The following is a 20,569-nucleotide window of genomic DNA, read 5'->3' as shown; positions in this document are numbered from 1 at the left end:
TGTATTTGATACAGTCAAGAGTATTTAAGTAAAGTATGTATGTGTACAAACTGTAAAAGATTCTACGATGTTCACGACAAGTAACCCCACACCGTGACATGTGTAAGACTGCCTGTTTCCACAAGGAACTACAATCGCGTAGGCTTATCTGGGCTCCATAAAAAGCAGAACTCTTAGGCCTAATGCTGAATAGGGGATGGTTAATTCTATCAAATAGGTAGGTACAGTGGACAGATAAAGCCCTTAGGATCATATTTTATTGCATACTAAAAAGAGTTTTACGGTTTAGGATCTATAGTTCATTGGGAGAATTGTCATAAAGGATTTTTAGGGTTACAATAAGGTTATAGTGTATATATATATATATATATATATATATATATATATATATATATATATATATATATATATATATATATATATATATATATATATATATATATATATATATATATGTGTGTGTGTGTGTGTGTGTGTGTGTGTGTGATTGTGTACTTATAATCTTCCATAAATAGAATTTCCGGTTAAAAATAACTCAAAAATTAATTACTAAGAAGAAAGTTCTTGTGTTTAAAATCCACATTTTTACAGCAGAAATCAGTGCACCGGGAAACCAAATAACTTTATGTGGCCAAGAACCCTAGAGAAAGAAAAATAAATAAATGAACAATACATAAATGAATAAATGAATAAAGAATAAGAGAAAAGAAGAATGGCAATAACGCCCAAGTACAACCGACCTTTGGTGAGGCCACACAAAGTTTTCTTCTCTTCTGAGAACTTGGCGACTGAACGGTGACTCACGAGCGAGCAGAGGTCTTACTCCCGTCGTTGCTTTCATTCCTAGAAGAATTCTAGATGGCGTCTGCCAGGCACTGGCGGTTTCTAGAAGCAACACTCATCTCGTTTCAACGTTGGGATTAAGTTTTTGCGTGTGAGACATTTCAACAATTGACAGCACGTAGTGTTTGCCTGATTTAGGCGCGATGGGACGCCTACGGCACGAAACAGCACGAGTTTTATCTCTGTCGTATCAAATTTCAGTATTATTATTATTATTATTATTATTATTATTATTATTATTATTATTATTATTATTATGGGGAATGAAAACAAGAACAATGGAGAAGAATTAAGAATCATCTAAAATGAAAAAAATAAATTACAAAATTAATGCCAAGTAATAATAAACGATTTAAATTATGTAAAATAAAAAGCGTAAAGATAAAAGGTAAACCTACGAAAAAGCAGAGAAATGTACCTAAGAATGCCCTCCAGCAATGGAACCCAAACTTTGGTCTACGGCCTGCGGCACAGCGCAAGGTTCAATAACGTGATGGAACTCAGTGTCTCACCTGTGGTGGCCCCCTGCTAAAAACAGAGGCACGAGATAATCAACTCAATAATGCCTCCAATCAGCTAATGCATTTAACTTACTGGAAAAGAATATACTTTCAAATCATCCCAGAAAGTCTAGACTCTAGGCTTATGCCACTTACAAAAGTGTAGTCTTTTATTCAGATTCTCATGATCACCTGATGAATAATCCCGAAAACTATTTTTAAAAAGCCGTACCATTACCTCTGGACGCTTTTAAAACCATGGACACTTTTAAATGTGTGTGATCATCTTTGGATACTTCCAAAAACCTATCTTCAACCTTTGCTACTTAAATCCTCAGTTCTTTTGTATTCAATTGAAACTAATCCATTATTATTATTATTATTATTATTATTATTATTATTATTATTATTATTATTATTATTATTATTATTACGAGCTTGATGGCACGCGCTACACTGCGCTGGTACCCGACACTGCCTTTCATGTCTCCCCTAACATCCGAATCCCTTACCTGACCCGCCCCACCCGGGGCAGACAAACTGGTTTGCAGGAGGGTGGATGAGCCATGTCTCCCCTAACATCCCGATCCCCTACCTAACCCCCTCACCCGGGGCGGACAAACAAGAAAGATCCACTCGGATTTTTTTATTATTATTATTATTATTATTATTATTATTATTATTATTATTATTATTTATTTACTGTAGTTATATTGCTTTAGGTCATATCATTGCTAATGTTTTTCCGGATTTTGTCGTTGAATGACAAGGCCAGGCCCAAGGAGAGACGCCCTTCCCCCTCCCATACGAATCTCCGAAACACATGACAGTTCCTCATGTCACATTGATTATGAGGCTAAAACAAAGACGCATAACAATTATGACAAGGGAGTAAAAGAAAGTGAAAACAAAAATACTCAAGACGGAAACTAACAAAAGGCAGGAAGTCAAGCAGCAATGAAAGACTGAATCGAAGGAAAAGGGACAGAAAACAAGCAAAATATCGAGTTTTCTGTACAGCGTGTAATGTTGTATGAAACTCTCAGCCGCGGCCGATGAATATTCCAGCCACGACCCGGTGGTGGCGTGAGTTGTTGGCACCTATAGAGGCGCCAGACGCACGATCATGGCTAAATTTAACCTTAAATAAAACAAAAACTACTGAGGCTAGACGGCTGCAATTTGGTATGGTTGATGATTGGAGGGTGGATGATCAACACACCAATTTGCAGCCCTCTAGCCTCAGCAGTTTTTAAGCTCTGAGGGCGGACAGAAAAGTGCGGACGGGCGGACAAACAGTCATCCCAATAGTCTTCTTTTACAAAACACGGAAAGGAAAATGAAGCCCTCCATGAAAAACACCGGAGAAAATAAACGCACGCGCCCTCACCATTCCTCCCTTTCGTGCTGATGCACCCAGAATAAATTCCTGGGGATTGTCCCACCGACGATTAGGATCAATTATTCTGTCTGTGGCTTCCATTCTCTCTTATTTACTTTCATCTGGTTTTTGTGGAGGGATTCATTTAGCTCTTCTTTTATCCATTTTTCTTCGTTTCAGTCTTTCATTACTGTCTTGATGTTTCTTTCCTTTTGTTTCCACTTTCTCTCCTTTGTTATGTTTATATATATTTATATATATATATATATATATATATATATATATATATATTGTATCTTGCTATATATTGTTTTATATATATATATATATATATATATATATATATATATATGTATATATATATATATATATATATATTATATATATATATTATATATATATATATATATATATATATATATATATATATAAATATATATAATTATGTATATATAAATAAACATAGATAATTAGTAATACGTTTGTGGCTCCATGTAAAGGGAAAGAGAGAGAGAGAGAGAGAGAGAGAGAGAGAGAGAGAGAGAGAGAGCATGACCAACAAAGCTGACAAAAAGGGTTGAATGATTGTCACATGAATGGAGAAAGAGGGGTAAAACTGCTAATAGAATCAAAGTCTTCTCTCCCGTCTCTTCCGGTTCCGAAACTGAGATATCCCACTTGGCTTCTTTTGTGAGATGGTGAATTTGACCTCTCTGGTGAAGGAAAGATTTCTGCAGCATTCCGAGTGGTATTTAGAAACATTATTATTATTATTATTATTATTATTATTATTATTATTATTAATTAATACGAGCATGTTGGCTCGTGCTGCATGCGCTTGAACCCGGCGCCTCTGTCTCCCCTACCCTCCCGATCCCGTACCTACCCCGTCCCCACCTGGGGCGGACAAACAGGTTTGCAGGAGGAGGCTGGATGTCTCCCTACCCTCCCAATCCCCTATCTACTCCGCCAATCGGGGCGGACAAACAGGTTTGCAGGGGATTTTATTATTATTATTATTATTATTATTATTATTAATATTATTATTATTATTATTATTTTATTATTCACATGAATTAAACTTAAAGCACCACTAACATACAAATAGAAGCCTGTGCAGTATGAAAGTGTGGCTTATGCAAGTATTTCCCAGAAGTGCTGCAGCCGTTACTAAGCGGAGTGTAATATTACTCTCTCTCTTGAAACATTCTCAGACAAAATCTACAAATCAAGGATATAATGAATAAAAATAAACGAGTAAAAAATGCGCCGAAGTTTCTTCTTCCAGTTTTCTGTACAAATTACAGTTGTCATTTGTAAAACCAAGTCTTCTTGCAATCTTTCGTTCCTTTGTATGAAGTTTGCTCTATTATTGTGAGAAACTCTCAGCCACGGTCCACGAAACTCTCAACAGCGACCATGAAAATTTCAGCCATGGCCTGGTGGTGGCCTGTGTTCTTGGCAAATATAGCGGTGCCAGACGTAAGATCATGTCTAATTTTAACCCTAAATAAAAAAAAACTATTGATGCTGGAAGGCTGCAATTTGCTATGTTTGATGATTGGAGGTTGGATGATCAACATACCAATTTGCAGCCCTCTAGCCTAAGTGGTTTTTAAGATTTGAGGACAGACAAATAGCCATCTCAATAGTTTTCTTTTGTAGAAAACTAAAAATTCTCTTAATGTTTTCTTAAATTAATCTGAAATAACAAACTTTTTGACTTTCATCGATATAATAAGGTTGAATATTCACCCTGATCTCTCTGCTTGTTCTTCTGTCTGTCTGTTCATATCTCAAAATTATTTCAGAGAATTCCAACAGAATTTGGTGCCGGGGTGGGACAGGGACCAAGAGAGACATCAGTCGTTTTTGAGATGAACTCAGATCAGGAAGCAGTTATATATTTTCCCGCTCACGTCTCCTCGCTGCTAGGGGAAAGGGAGCTGGGGATTTGGCACGATACATATACACATGTGCTACCGGGGTCTAAGCGATGTCAGGCAGGGCAGCCGATCGAGGCTACGGCCTACCCCAAAGCCAAATCAAAGTCCTTCAACAGAAGGCATCGTGCTTACCCCATATGAAAAATGGGAAAAGGCACGTTAAACGAAGATGAAGAAGAAAGCTCGTTTAAAGAAATATATATATATATATATATATATATATATATATATATATATATATATAAATATATATAATCAACACACAATCACGTGTGGAACATAAATAAATTTCTGACTGACATCAGGATCGAACCCAGGTCTTTCAATTGAAGGCACGCAATCACTAGGCCATACAAGTCTAAAAGAAGTTGGAACCTGAGAAATAAATTTATATATATATATATGACTATTTACATCAGGATTCATATACAATCAGAAAGCTAAAACGTCCTTAATATCCAATTCACTCTACCTCGGTAATATATTTTCATATTCAATTTTAAGATAATAAGTCCACAAGTCCCGTGGGATCGAACCAGCGACTACGAGCCAGGACAAGTCTAAAGAAATCGAAAGTTGGAACCTGAGAGCAACTGTGTGTGTGTATATATATATATACATATATACATGTATATATATATGTGTGTGTGTGTGTATAGTATGTTTGTGTTTAAAGTCACATTATCTATCTCCCTCTCTCAGATACATTTCTTTCTCCCCATGTATAAATATTTATCTTTTTATTTGCCCGTTTGAGAGAACCTGTCGTGTGCAGAATAACACAAAAAATTCTTAATGAATAATAAAAGGCACAGACTTTTGGCCTATGTTTGATATACTCTCTAAGTTTTCTGATTTATTTATTTACGTACAAATGCAATGATCTTTTTGTTTATATCTCTTTACCTATCTGTTATCCAGTAATATTTTTCCTTTTATCAGCCTAGCTCGTTTTACTGATAATGCTTGTTAGTCTTGTTCCATTATGAGGATTCTCTCATGTTGATAATAATAATAATAATAATAATAATAATAATAATAATAATAATAATAATAATAATAATAATAATAATAATAATAATAATAATAATAATAATAATTTTACTATGCTGAACTTCTTTAATAAATAAATGGTCTTTTGGATTTATTCCACATAGACTATGTCCTTTAATAATAATAATAATAATAATAATAATAATAATAATAATAATAATAATAATAATAATAATTTTTACTATGCTGAACCTTTTTGATAAAGAAATGGTCTTTTGGATTTATTCCACATAGACTATGTCCTTTAATAATAATAATAATAATAATAATAATAATAATAATAATAATAATAATAATAATAATAATAATAATAATAATAATAATGAATTTACCAATGGTCTTTTTGGATTTATTCCAACAGACTGAAAGAAATAATAATAATAATAATAATAATAATAATAATAATAATAATAATAATAATAATAATAATAATAATAATAATAATAATAAATAATAATAATGGTGATGATGAATCTGGTGGAGAATTTCGGGTACAAAATTATACACACACACAAAAAAAAAAAAACCCACAAACATAAAAAAAGAGAAAGTATGAATTCGCGGTATTTTTTTTTCTCTTTCCAATCTTGTTATTACAGTGTTGATATAAGCACGCTGGCGACACAATGGCGTCGAAAACAGTCTGTCTCTTGCACCAGCATTTGACATCGCATAAATTGGACAGTTTTTCTCTTTTTTTTTTTCTTTACATAATGGAAGACTTTAACTTTACAAATTATAGATTAGGCCTAGATAAGGGATGAAATGATTAATCTTGTTACAATGTGACAGACTGCTGCTACCTTTCTCTCTCTCTCTCTCTCTCTCTCTCTCTCTCTCTCTCTCTCTCTCTCTCTCTCTCGTGATTTGATCTTTTTCAGTCTCCCTCTCTCTTCTCTCTTTTTTCTTCCCCTCTTGCTTTCACTCTCTTAAATTAAATATGAGGGTTCAAAGGGCTCAGTTATTTATTCCCTGTCTCTCTGTCTCTTTTTCTCTTATGCTTTTTTTCATCTTTCTCTCTTTATATTTTACACTTTTTCTCTTTTTCTCAGACGCATGAATAGAGTTCATATTACTGAGAAATATACTACTACTACTACTACTACTACTACTACTACTAACTAGATTCAGCCAGCCTTGTGCTGGCACGGGCTCTTGCTCTTCAGCAGCCCGTAACAAAGAAATTCTCTCTCTCTCTCTCTCTCTCTCTCTCTCTCTCTCTCTCTCTCTCTCTCTCAAACAATTTGGAGCCAGGTAATTCTTCAGAGATGTTCACGTCACTGTTTTACCATATTTTGCCTCTACTTCCACTTGCAAAACCTGAATTGCTTTCGGATCATCTGTCAAATACATCTTATCAGAATAATGGTTACTATATATGTTTTTTTTCCTCAGCTGGTCAAAACAGCTGTTTCCACCGTGAAAAATAAGGGCAAATTGAAATTTTAGGGGTTTGTCATTATCCATTAGGAAAACAAAGCTGTTTGATAAACAATGGGACAAATATAAACAATACCTTGAGTGGTTATTCCTGCTGGTTTTACGCTCGTTCGGTTGACTGGGTCAAAATAATCATTCAATCGTTGTCAGCTTAGGGTACTTTACTGACGAGTGATGCCCTCCCGTTGCTTAAACACCCATCGCTTCTAATGAAGTCTTCCACCTTGCAGGTACCGCCTTCAGCGAGGCCTCGGGGCTCCCCCAGTCATGTCTTTGGACACGTTACGCCGGAAGGTGAAGGAAGCCCGCAAGCGACTCCTGCACCACCATCCTACGGTAGCCACGTCAGCGTCCCAACACTCGACTTCCTCTTCGTCGTCAACCTCGAGTTCTCCGCTGACCAGGAAGGGCACCAGCGACTCTTTGGCCACCCCAGACTCGCCGGCGTCGAGGCTGTCGTCCCCAGGGGTGATCCACGACGCCTTGAGCAGGAGAAATGACTCAGGCATCACTCCTCCCGGAAGCAACTCCCTTCAGCAGTACTGGGGCGGGGAGAGGGAAACCAGCGGGGGAGAAGAGGAGCTGGAACTCCTTCAGCAGTATCTCAACCTCCAGCAGCTGGCTGTGTCGAGAAAGCACTCCACTCAGCTGAGGCGGATTCGCGATTCCCTCGTCAGCCGCGTCAGGAGCAGGCCGTCCTCCATGGTCAAGCCTTCCGTCACGCCCAGGGAGAACCCAAAAGCTCCCGTGCCCAACAAGGAGAGGCAGGCACTTCGGAATTTCCTTCTGGATATAGGTTTCGTCCAGTACTACTCACTACTTAATCGCCATGGGTGAGTCATTAAAGAATAAGTAAATATGTACGTGGATTAGCTTTCTGTCAGGAAACAGAAATAAACGAAATAACACACACACACACACACATACACACACATTATATATATATATATATATATATATATATATATATATATATATATATATATATATATATATATATATAATCTGCTATATCACTTTTTTGTAATAGGTATATATATTTATAATATATATATTATACTTTTTGGATAATATATATCATATATAAATCCTTTGATGTAAATGCAAGAAATATGAAGCGATTCTGATGTTCGGTAGCGGGAATCGAATCTGCATACCGAGTAATCAGAACGAGGTCACGTGGTCAGGTCTGCACCGTGACCTCGTTCTGATTACTAAAGATGAAGGCTTCTGATGTCCGGTAGCGGGAATCGAATCAGAGTTACTAATCAGAACTTGGTCACGTTGCATCTAAGGTCTTTACCGTGAACAGTTCTGATTACTAAAAATGCTGAGAAGTGATCCCACTGTGGGACGTACTACAATTAAACATTATATATGCATTTGCATATAATATTTTATAACATACATAAATATGTGAAAATATATATAATATATATATACTATATTATATAATTAAATATTATATATATATATATATATATATATATATATATATATATATATATATATATATATATATACACACACACAGTATATAATGTATGTTTGTGAGACAATAAAAATTGTTAGGTTGTAAGTTGCGACAGAAATATTCATTAGATGAACTGTACTGAGATAGAGATATGTAGTATTGTCTCCTTATAGTCAAGTCACCAAAAATGACAGATTAGAAAGGCCTGTCCTATTTCTTTAATAGTTCATCATATCCAGTATCATAATTGTTGTATTATTAGTATCATCATAACACAATTTTCATATTTGAAAGTAGCTGGAATAAATGACTTTTTCAATGTAATTTTCCAACAATATCCTTGTGAATTTTCTCTCATGTTTATGCGTATCATTATAATTATTTGGTTACTTCCTCTCCTTCCTCCTCCTCCTCCCCCCCTTCTTCTTTTTCTTCTTCTTCTTCTTCTCCTCAGATATGACCTGGCCACGGCAGCTCACATGGACGCTCTGGACCTAGCCAGCGTCGGCATCACAGAACCTCTCCATCGGATGGCCATCAAGTTTGAGTTCGACCTTGTAAGCTATTTCAATTCTGCTCTTGTTCACGCGGCTCTGTTTTTGGATGTGTGTGGTGTGGGTGTGGGTGTGGGTGTGAGTGTAGGGAATAAGTACGTTGGTATGTGAAGGGTGGTGGCTCATAGATTTTAGAACCTTTCCGTCGAACGGCTGTAAGGTGTGAGTTTCCTTGTGGTTATTTAAACCAAGTCCTTTCCAGGATATGGGCTTGGGCATGGCCACAGGGCATGTGGATATGCGGGGAAGAGGAAGAGATATGGACGGGACATGACATGCGGGCTGGGCAGTGGCTATGCTGGTAGTGAGTAGTTCATACGTACGAGAATGGTATGTTGATATTTGGTACGTAGATACATGGAAACATATCTGACATATTTTTCAAAGTTAACGATATGCCTTGCATGGATGAAGGGGTGGGGTGGGGGACTGGGGGTGGTTGGCGGTGTTGGGTCAGCTGCTCCCTGGGTAGAGAGAAAGGCATGTCGTACAGGAAGAGTCTGCATTCACATTCAACAACATTAACATGTGGAGCCGTCAGTACGTGGGCGGGAAAGATCTCAATAATTATGGTGGGGGTTGATAGTTGGGGGTATGGCATATGGGGGGAATGGGGGTATGAGAAAAATAAGGAAAGACGAAGTGGATGGGGCATTTCGTACGTGTGTACAAGTGAGTCGAGATATATGGGAGGGTTGGTTCACAGTTAGTTAACAGCCTGGCAATTAAAGCCAACAACACGTGCTCTCTGTTTACACTTGAACGCTAATTATAACATCTGCGTTCCCTCCACCAAGGTCGGGCACCGCAATCATCGCGTATTTGGGATGTGTCATGGGTACTCTCTCTCTCTCTCTCTCTCTCTCTCTCTCTCTCTCTCTCTCTCTCTCTCTCTCTGGCATTTGTAGCTAAATATTGACTTATATCTTATTTTTTGGATGCAGAGGCCAGTGGCAGAGGTAATCCAGTGACATTATCTAGAGGGAGGAAAGTCGGTGGGAATGATGGATTAGCTGCTTGAAAGACATGTCTTTAGATCTGGGAAAACTTGAGCTTTGGGAGCATTCCAAAGCTGATCGGTAGAGGAAAAGACGGAATGTGGGGGGGGGGGGTCGTTGGGTATCACGTGGTTGTTTTAGTGGATGGAAAATGATTGTATTTTCATACCTTTCCTAGTGTTCGAGGTTGCTAGATTTCTCGTCCTACTGTCATAGTCTTATCCTGTTTTGAATAATAAGATGAAAACATTTATTATTATTATTATTATTATTACGTCGACAAAGGTTCTAGGTTCTTGGCTAAGTAACCAATTGGTTCTTAGCCACGTAAAATAAGTGTAATCCTTCGGGCCAGCCCTAGGAGAGCTGTTAATCAGCTCAGTGGTCTGGTAAAACTAAGGTAAACTTTTCTTCAGGTGATTTATGTCAGTATATCTGATGTCTGCCGTGCCACATTCGATCTCAGGCTCTTCGCAAATATTTTCCTGAAATACAGTCCCAGTGTGCTTGTTAGAATCTCTTCCTCCTTTTTTGTCAGAAGGAATCAGATTCTCTTACTCTTCCCACTGGCTCTTGACCCTCAGTGTCGCTGAATGCCTCTGGCACAAGCACCCTACTTGCCTCCTTGTTTTGCATCTTCTCAATCTTGTCATGGGGGCCTTCCAGTAGACCAGGGCCTGATGAAGGCCTTCCAGGCGTTTGCCTTTCTTTCTGTCAAAGCCTCTCGTTTCTTCCAGTCCCCTCCATACGTGGTACATGTTGTACACATCGCAACCTTAGAGATTTTGTGAAGTTGTAGATCAACAAATGTGCTGTCATGCCTTGACGTTCAAAGTTATAATGCCTTCCCATGACCCTTCTCTTATGTCAAACACACGTCCAGAAAGAGTAACGAAGAAGCGATTGAATTTCCTTCTGCTCATAATCGTTATGCGACAGGGCCTGTCATTAAACAAGGAAATACCCTGACGTGAACGAACGCGTTTTACTAAGAGGTGAAAAAGTCATCTGAGGAGTGGACATTAGAACAACACGAACGTGTGTGCGTGCGTTTAAAACTTGACATGACTGCGTGCTTGTTATACACATGCCACCTATGGAAACTGTTATTAGGAAGGAGCAACATCACGAAACATTCGATGGTTTCAACCAAGAGGAAGAATTTGGCTTGAGGCTGCTTTCAACCGCACTCTCCTTTGTTTCTTTGGGCATTCATTCGTTTCGAACGTCTAGCGACGAACTATTTGTCATTTTTGTTTCGTGTAGGTTCGTGATGGTTTCCCTGCTCCATAAGGTCATGTGCTCATTTTTATTAATGAAAGTAACGATAACAAAGCATTCAGATTGCATATGCAGCAAAAAATGTCTATTCAAGGGGGCAACCCCAAAGAGTTGAATTTTCCCTCGTCTTCCGTGCCACTGACGCTGAAGTTGAGTCGTGGCCTTCCCTTGAATGAAATTGAACGGAGCACGTAGAGCACATTCCCTCGGCAACGACAGTGGCAAAAGAATATGACAGACTTTATCTGCACGACATCTAACACGACAAGAAACTTACATGGAATACTTACGGTTGATTTTTCCATCAATATCTTGGACAAGGATTAGTATATCTTAGTATGATTAACTAATCCTTGGTCTGTGATATATCCCTCGAAAAAATGTCAGTGAAGTTCATGTTTTGTGAACAACAGACACGAGTGAAGAAGTGGACGCATTTTCCCTTCAACTCAAATAGTGGATGTCGTTAGGTGGGGAATGTTCATTTCACTTTATAAGATTTAGGCTCTCAAGCCAAGAACTGAGGCACTTCGGATTTTCAGCGCTCAAGAGTGATAAGAGGAGTTGGAAAGTAAAATGAAGAGATCCAGAAAATAAAGAAAATGAAGCACAAGAACGCAGAGGCGGATCTTGGAGAAAACCTCACAGTTGCACTGTGAACCTGAAGTAACAGTCAGGTAGGATATGCAGCAAGATTGAAGAAAGGAAGCGAGAATGAAGATAAAGTAAAAGGCTGAAGTGTGTGAAGCTAGGGGCCGAAGGAAGGGTGCAAACCCCCTTCAATAATGCCAACAGTGCCCCGCGTGAGGTGCACAGACAACACTACCCCCATACGAGGTTTGGTAATGTTAGAGTCATTTTCTTGCGGCAAAAAATTAAACATTTTTATATCTCGTGTTGTTTGAGCCAATTATTGACACTCGGAGCCGGCGCTATTGGTTAGAAAAACCTTTATAATGCAATATATTCATATATATATATATATATATATATACATATATATATATATATATATATATATATATATATATATATATATATATATATACATATATACAGTAAATACATGCATACATAAATACATGCATACATACATACATATATATATATATATATATATATATATATATATATATATATATATATATATATATATATATATATATAATGTGTGTGTGTGTGTACATACATTCATCAAATATAAGGAGCCCACAGAAACGCCAAAATGTGGAAAATATATATATATATATGAAATCCATATGGTTGGGGCTAGCGGTGTTGGCAATATGATCGTTATCATACAGTCTATAATTAAATAAGTACAGAACAAGCCTGAATTCCAGATGTGAAGTAGACATATATCAAGAACTGAAAATGTAACTGCAGGCTATAAACACACATAGGAAGGGGTATTTATCACAAAATTTAGATCGTCGTTCATGCAGCCTCTCTAAACAAATGACCTGCATCATCCATCAGATCTTCGGGAAGGCCCTTTCAATTTCACAGTGAATGAAGTAAATGGCTGACAAGCTAATTTTCAGTGAAAAGAAATCTCCACAGATGACCAGAAGTATTAACGCCAAAGCAGAACAGTGACGGACAAACAAGAATATCCAAAAAATAAACAGAAATTCCTACAAATAAAAAGTAGTCAGGAGATGCGCATGACGACTTCAATTAAGTTTTCATACCTCGTCTAATTATTGTTTGTTGACAGGATGAAATGATGAATGGCAATAAAGACTGACTCATTGAATAGTTATATTATATATGAATGAATTAGGTTGTTAACGAATGCATAACACATGATGAGCCGTAAGAAAACGACTGGCTTTGCTTTTCATGAATGAGTGGGTTTTGTTGTTTCACGAAATACCTCCAATCCCCCATATATATATATATATATATATATATATATATATATATATATATATATATAAATATAATATATATATATATATATATATATATATATATATATAAATATATATATATATAATATATATATAAGATATATATATGTATATGTATGTATATATAGATATTATATATATACATATATATGTATATAATGGATTTATTTTATGGTCATACATAGTACATATCCATCAATTCAAATTCTTTCAGGGGTACTTAAAACAATTATCATTCCTTGTCATACAAACTTGGCTGAGTCTTGGGTTGCTTGGAAAGTGAAAACGTTAAGAAATACTATAATACACTTGGCATTGTATATTATACACTGTGTTACAGTATAACGTTTTTTGTAGATATATTTTGTAAAGAATGGAATGCATCTATAGAATGAATTCTATGTTGTATACTATGAATATTCACTCTATACTTTCGTGTTGCAGGTGAAAAGACCACCTCCAGTTCCAGATGACATTCCAGAGACCTGTGAAGAATGGCTGTCCTCCATGGGCCTGGAAGACTACATTGAAAACTTCCACCAAAATGGTATCTACTGCCCTCTAGCGGCGTTGGGGCTAACTAAGCGGGACCTCCAAGTGATGGGCATTTACATGCTGGGTCACAGGAAGAAGATTCTTCTCGCCATTTTGGGGCTGAAAGAGTCGCTCTTGAGGAGGGAGTGAATGGCCGTCGAATTCGGGCCAGGGCGGGTCTTCTACTGCGCAGGGTGATCATGTCCTGTAGGGTTAAAGGTCTCCCTTGACTTCCAGTAGTTTCGTTAATGCAAAGTTTATCATATAGTCCAAAGGCCGTTGTTAAATGTCTTTGAACGACTTCTTATCGTCTCTGTAACTCCAAGTTTGCTATTCACTGTAGAGAACTCTGAATGTATAGAACGTCATTAATCAATTCATCATACATGCATAACCTCTTTTGACATTTTGCAACGTATGTAACCTAGTTTTTGTTGTCCAAATATCATTGGATTCATGTGAATTCATGACAGGTTTATCATCCGGAGAAACGAAGCTTAATTCATGTAATTCGATAAAATGTCCAGACTTTTCAATGCCTTCTTAAGTTTCTATAACTCCAAGTTTATCAAACATCCGGAGTCCGCTGAATTCTTGCAACTTTATTAACGGTTTGTCTTATGTTTCTATTGTCTTATTAACTCATAGTAGTTTTGATACTCTATGAAAAAGCTCATCATTCAATGTCAAACCTCTTGGTTACATGGAGTTTCTGAAACCTCAGTTATTATAGTGTTCAAAGTTCGTCGAATAAGAGTAACTGGACTACAGGTCTATCGGACAGTGCAAAAGTCTTTGACTTCTTACAGTTAATGTGACATATAAACTCGATTATGCAGTTCAAAAGTCAGTGAGGTTCTGACGCTAAAAGACAGGCATATCATACAGTGCAAAGGCTTTAGGTTTCTCTACACTTCCGTCAATTCATTACAAGTGTGTCCTACATCCGAGTACTTGTTATGTGAACAGAGATGACAAATATGATTTTGTTGTAGATATGTGTAAATATGACAATAAAGACGCATTATATCACCCTTCATGTAAGTTTACAACACTGACAAGTTCTTTCTTTCATAAACGAAGTTCTGCTTCTGAAAGCAGGCGAGAGAAATTTATGTTAAGTGAGATAAATGACTAGACTTACGTTCTTACGAGGTAGAACGTTCAAGATACGAGTGAGTATTTCCCTGTACATAATCATCTTGATATTCTGTAAACAACAAAAGACTAACAGTTAGGTAACGTTTTTTTGTGTAGGTTATGTAGAAAAAAGCACTTAATTTGATACAAAACCCTGTGTCAGTTATCCAGTTCTGCTGGATCCATGAAAGTTAGGGATACTGTATCATGTTTATACAGAGTTTTAGGCAGCATATATGAAACTTGACTTTTATAATCAATCAATATTTATAATGTACAGGTATGTGTACAACTTGTTAAGATGTGATAATGTAGAATATTAAATATACAACAATTTTTATATATTTTTGTCTCATTAAGTGAACTTATTTCATTTGTATATATTGGTTACATAGGAATGAAAACGTTACAGCGACTGGGATCAAATTTGCTTCATAACGACGGTGAATATTGCCCATGAAAAAGAGAATATATCTGTATATAAAAATTTATATATTTATATACATATAAAGTACATGCACATACACATATATGTGCATTTATATATATATATATATATATATATATATATATATATATATATATATATATATATATATATATGTATATAATTACATATAATATATACCAGAGAAACAGTTCTGTAAAAGCTCGGTCGATGGAAGGATGATTCTATATTAATCTGCATTCTCGTATGACTTTAAATGCTAAAAAAAAAAAAGGTAGGGCTAGCAGCTTCATCCCAAAGGACTTGCAACCCACAATATAAAAGACACGAACACACACACACACACACACACACATATATATATATATATATATATATATATATATATATATATATATATATATATATATATATATATATATATATATATATATATATATATATATATGTATTCATCACAACCAAAGAAAAAATGAGAGTGGGTGTAGATTCTGATCGATTTCAGCTTCATTTCCAACCATTGAGGAAGGACTAATATACAGTGGTAGAACCCACAATAAACATATACTACAGGGACAATACAGACGAACATACACAACCATTTGGGATTACAGATCCACGTCTAACAGTCGTCAAAGAGGGGGAAACTCATTAAAGCTATTGGTAGAAATTACAACATATACTCAAGGGACAAATGTACTGACAAATGTAAACGGACACGCCTTGACAGGTTTCAAGGGAGAGGGACAAATCATTCCTGCTAGTGACCTCGTCCTTAAAAATTTGAACGTTTTAAAAACTACTTTTGAAATTATAGGATCAAGTTTATACATACATGCCTCGGATGGCATTCATATTATGGTCATAACTTTCTTTTATAAAGCTAGATTCAGTGATATTCCTCTCCAGTGCATTATTAGAATAAACTATCTTTTTTTACCCTTCCCAGTTGATAGTATGATTTTTCTCACAGACATGCACAAAAACTCCACTGTTCACCCGTGCATATCTTACACATTTTTTACGTTGTTCAATTCTCTTTCCCAGTGTTTTACCAGTCTGCCCGATATAAAAGGTGTTACGAGACTTACGTGGAATTTTATAAACACATCCTTTGGTATTGTCGGGAGAGTTCTTTATAAGTACGTGTTTCATTGTTTTATTGTTCTTGAATGCGACATTAACACTCATATTCTTAAGAAGATGGGGATATCTTTATATCATTACTATATTGTAGTACAAGCAGATCTTTTGCGTTGGAAGGTTCTCTTTCCAGTTATGATCCAGAATCTTTTTTGCTGCTTCTAAAGTATTTCTAATACACAATCCTAACTGTGTGATAAATCAATCACGTGTTAAAGCGATTATAATCATATATGTATAAAAAAAATATATATATATATATATATATATTGTATATATTATATATATATATATATATATATATATATATATATATATATATATATATATATATATATATATATATATATATATATATATATATATATATATATATATATATATATATATTAAAAGGACCTCATTCAAACTAGATGGTATCTAACGGAGTTTTTATTCAGAAAAAGTTACAAGCTTTCTTGGACAAACAGTCCACATTATCAAGTATCCGTACCGCTACTTGATAATGTGGACTGTTTGTCCAAGAAAGCTTGTAACTTTTTCTGAATAAATACTCCATTAGATACCATCCAGTTTGAATGAGGTCCTTTTAGAATTCTACTAATGCACAGAGCAACTGTGTATGTGATAAAGTTAATATATATATATATATATATATATATATATATATATATATATATATATACATACATACATACATACATGAACAATCATGATTAATGAAGAAAATATTGATAACAAACAACCCTGACAACATGCAAGAATAAAGCTGAGTTAAACTAAACAAAATTAAATACAGAAATATATAAACATCAAGGACGTTGACGAACGTGAACTGAAGCGAACCTGCGATGTTCCATGGAAGTGTCAAGCGACTTCCAAACGATTTTTACCTGAACATTAATTTTGGAAGCGTTTAATGCGAAGGAAAGATAAGTCCAGGATCGCCAGCTTCTTGAGAGACGCGACAAGAAGAAGAAGAAGAAGAAGAAGAAGAAGAAGAAGAAGAAGAAGAAGGATGCAACGCCCAATAAGATCTCCACCCAAAGGAAGGGGAAGAAAGAAGAGAGAGAAGATAAATCTTCCTCTTAAAGGATGGAAGGTCACAACTGTCATGGAACCAAACAAATCACCGGGACTCCAAGCTTTGCAGTGGACGAAAATAAACGGCAACTGAACATCAAACTCCAAGGTGACGCGGTTAGCTAATCGTAACGGCGAGCAAATGAATAAAAGATGCTTCGTACAGTACCTGAAAGAAGCTGCATGCAAAGCAGCGCCGAAGGGGCAAAGCAACAAAAGTGTTCTTGGTGTGGACGGGTCAGTTAAAAGTAAAACTTTCGACACACTTCCAGAGGACACAAAAAATTCTGTATAAAACACTTCAACATCATGTACATTAGATCGAGTGCTTCTGTTCTCCCTTGGGTGAATCACAATTACGTGAAATTATTTATGTTTTGGAATAGAGGTCATGTATTCGTTCGTCTGTCTGTTTGTCCACGAATGTAATAGATCTGACCGTCTTACAGTTGTGGAATATTTGACGGTTTTGAAATTTGTTTGGGTGCATTTGATTTTGTTTGGCCTGTTACATGACTCACGCAATGTTTTGTGAAAAGAGAGCGTATGAAGCCTAAGTAGTTTTACTCAATTTAAAGCATATACTAATTAGCATTGTTATTAATATTCTCTTTCCATTTAAAAAGATTACGCGAGGAGAAAGATCCGAGAAGTAGAAATGAGAGCGCCTGGACACAAGCGTGCACATACAACACATATACACATATATGCATATAATATATATATATATATATATATATATATATATATATATATATATATATATATATATTTATATATATATATATGATTATAATCACTTTTGTATATATGATTCATTTATCACACATTATACAGTGAAAAATATAAGAGACAATCGGGGTTGAAGGTGATTCATTTATTCAACTTTATTTCAATGGCTTGGAAATAAAGTCGAAACCGGTCACCTGTGGTAATGTGTGATATATACATATATATATGTGTGTGTCTGTATATATGTGTGTGTTTTGTGTATGCGTGCGCGCGCGATTGTGTCGGGACCGCTCGCATTTCTACTTTTAGGGTCTTTCTCCTCGCGGAATCTTTTTAAATGGTAAAGAGAATATTAATAACAATGCTAATTATATGCTTTAAATTGAGTAAAACTACTAAGGCTTCTTAAGCCTCTTGTCACAAAACATTGTATGAGTTATTTACGTGTGTGTGTATATATATATATATATATATATATATATATATATATATATATATATATATATTATATATATTACAGATGAAAATGTGTGAAATTCCAATAAACTAATACTTGGAAACATGCAGTTACATTAGCCGACTAAAATAAAAGCAATATCGTCACGCGTCCATTAAGGTACCCTCACAAGCCTCACCCGTGGGAATTTCATTCTTTTAGGGTATTGGCCAGGAAAAATCATGAATTGACATAGGCACTAAAATAAGATTCCGAGAGCACCAAAGCTCGGTCGACGGGCTTTTGAAGTCGAGGCCCGGTTTCGATTCTGGACCCAGACCCGGTGACCTCCTCCTCCCTCGCCACCGACCGATTTCGATATTTTCAGTGGCCTAAAATTTATGATTATAAAAAATAAGGCCCGTAACATAAACGATTGAAATTTCACACACACAATATACATATATACATATATATGTATATATACATATATATATGAAGCTTGCACAAAGCTTTTTTTTCAACAAATGGGGAAAATTCATGTTGCCTGCATGGACATAGAGGCTTATGGCAGAACCCACAGAGGCAGCACAGAGGCTAATGAAAATGTATGGTGCAGCAGATAAAATGTTGGTATCTATGGAGGAAAGAAAGTGACTATTTTGGTGTAGAAAGGCCGTTTAATGTCTTAAGTGATGGAGTGATGCGATAAGTCAAAGAAAAAACAGTAGATGAAGATGTGAACTTAGAATAAGAAAACATGTCATGAGCAGAGTATGAACTGGCTGAGGTATGCAGATGATACAGTACTGATTGTGGATAGCGAAGCGAAACTGCAGTGAGTGGTTAGAGAATTTGGAAATACTTACAAAAGAAGAGAGTTGAGAATAAATATAATCGAGAGTAAGGTTATGAGAGTAAAAGGAATCCAGAAAGATAAAGGAATGAATATCAACAAGTAAATATAGCGTGGGTTTGGTTTTTGCAGAGGACAGAAGAGAGGCTAAAGTTAATAATTCGCCTCGGCAGCAGAGGGAATGGGGTTAGAAATTTGATTCAGAAAGTTAAGACAGGTGACTGAAAGATTGACAGAGGAGAACGGTGGATATTCAGGCTAGGAAGAGAGGTTTGTAGGGAAACGGTTATGTAAGAAGCCTGAAAGTAAGCTGTATGTGGCATATATGGACCTGGAATAAGCCTACAATAGTAACACCATAGTCGGTATGGAAGGTAATGGAGATGTATGGCATAAAGGAAATTCTGTTGGGAGTGATTAAAAGCTTTCATAATGAAAAAGTGAATTAAATTTGCAGACAGGCGAGTGACTGGGTTGGTGTAAACGTTGGTCAGAGACAAGGGTGTGCTATGTCTACTGTTCAATATCCTTTCGGGTGAAGTGCAACTGTGGGGTTTTCTTCTTTTGAAGAGCTCTTGAATGGCAAAGGATTTTCATTCAGGAAAAAAAACCAACAGCATTAGCTGCATTGCAGAGCTGCACATAAGGCTCATCAGCAGTAGTTTGAACACCCCTACGCACATCACGCCATTCACCGCAATCGGGAATGGACAAATTGCTTGATTTAAAGATCATACGTTTACAGAACTTCTTGTACTCCATCTATCCAGCTCTTTCTAGGTTAAGGTGATAATTGGTTTTATTAAATTGA

The 20,569-nt window shown here is 36.0% G+C and overlaps 1 protein-coding gene across 6 annotated transcripts in view; it reads left to right on the top strand.

The window, feature by feature from the left end:
* The window catches only part of LOC136855144 (caskin-2-like), a 56,972-nt gene extending 41,570 nt beyond the window's left edge, over positions 1-15,402 (top strand). For all 6 annotated transcript variants that reach the window (XM_067132030.1, XM_067132031.1, XM_067132034.1 and 3 more), the window contains 3 exons: positions 7,394-7,996; positions 9,092-9,194; positions 13,831-15,402. In XM_067132030.1, coding sequence (XP_066988131.1) covers positions 7,394-7,996; positions 9,092-9,194; positions 13,831-14,070 — 946 coding nt within the window. In that variant the 3' untranslated portion in view covers positions 14,071-15,402. The remainder of the gene's footprint in view (positions 1-7,393; positions 7,997-9,091; positions 9,195-13,830) is intronic.
* Positions 15,403-20,569: the final 5,167 nt, after the last annotated feature.

This window comes from Macrobrachium rosenbergii, chromosome 30 (genome assembly GCF_040412425.1).
Source record: "Macrobrachium rosenbergii isolate ZJJX-2024 chromosome 30, ASM4041242v1, whole genome shotgun sequence".
NCBI classification, from domain to species: domain Eukaryota; kingdom Metazoa; phylum Arthropoda; class Malacostraca; order Decapoda; family Palaemonidae; genus Macrobrachium; species Macrobrachium rosenbergii.
The sequence above is the reverse complement of the archived record's forward strand: the minus strand, read 5'-3'. Positions and strand labels throughout refer to the sequence as shown.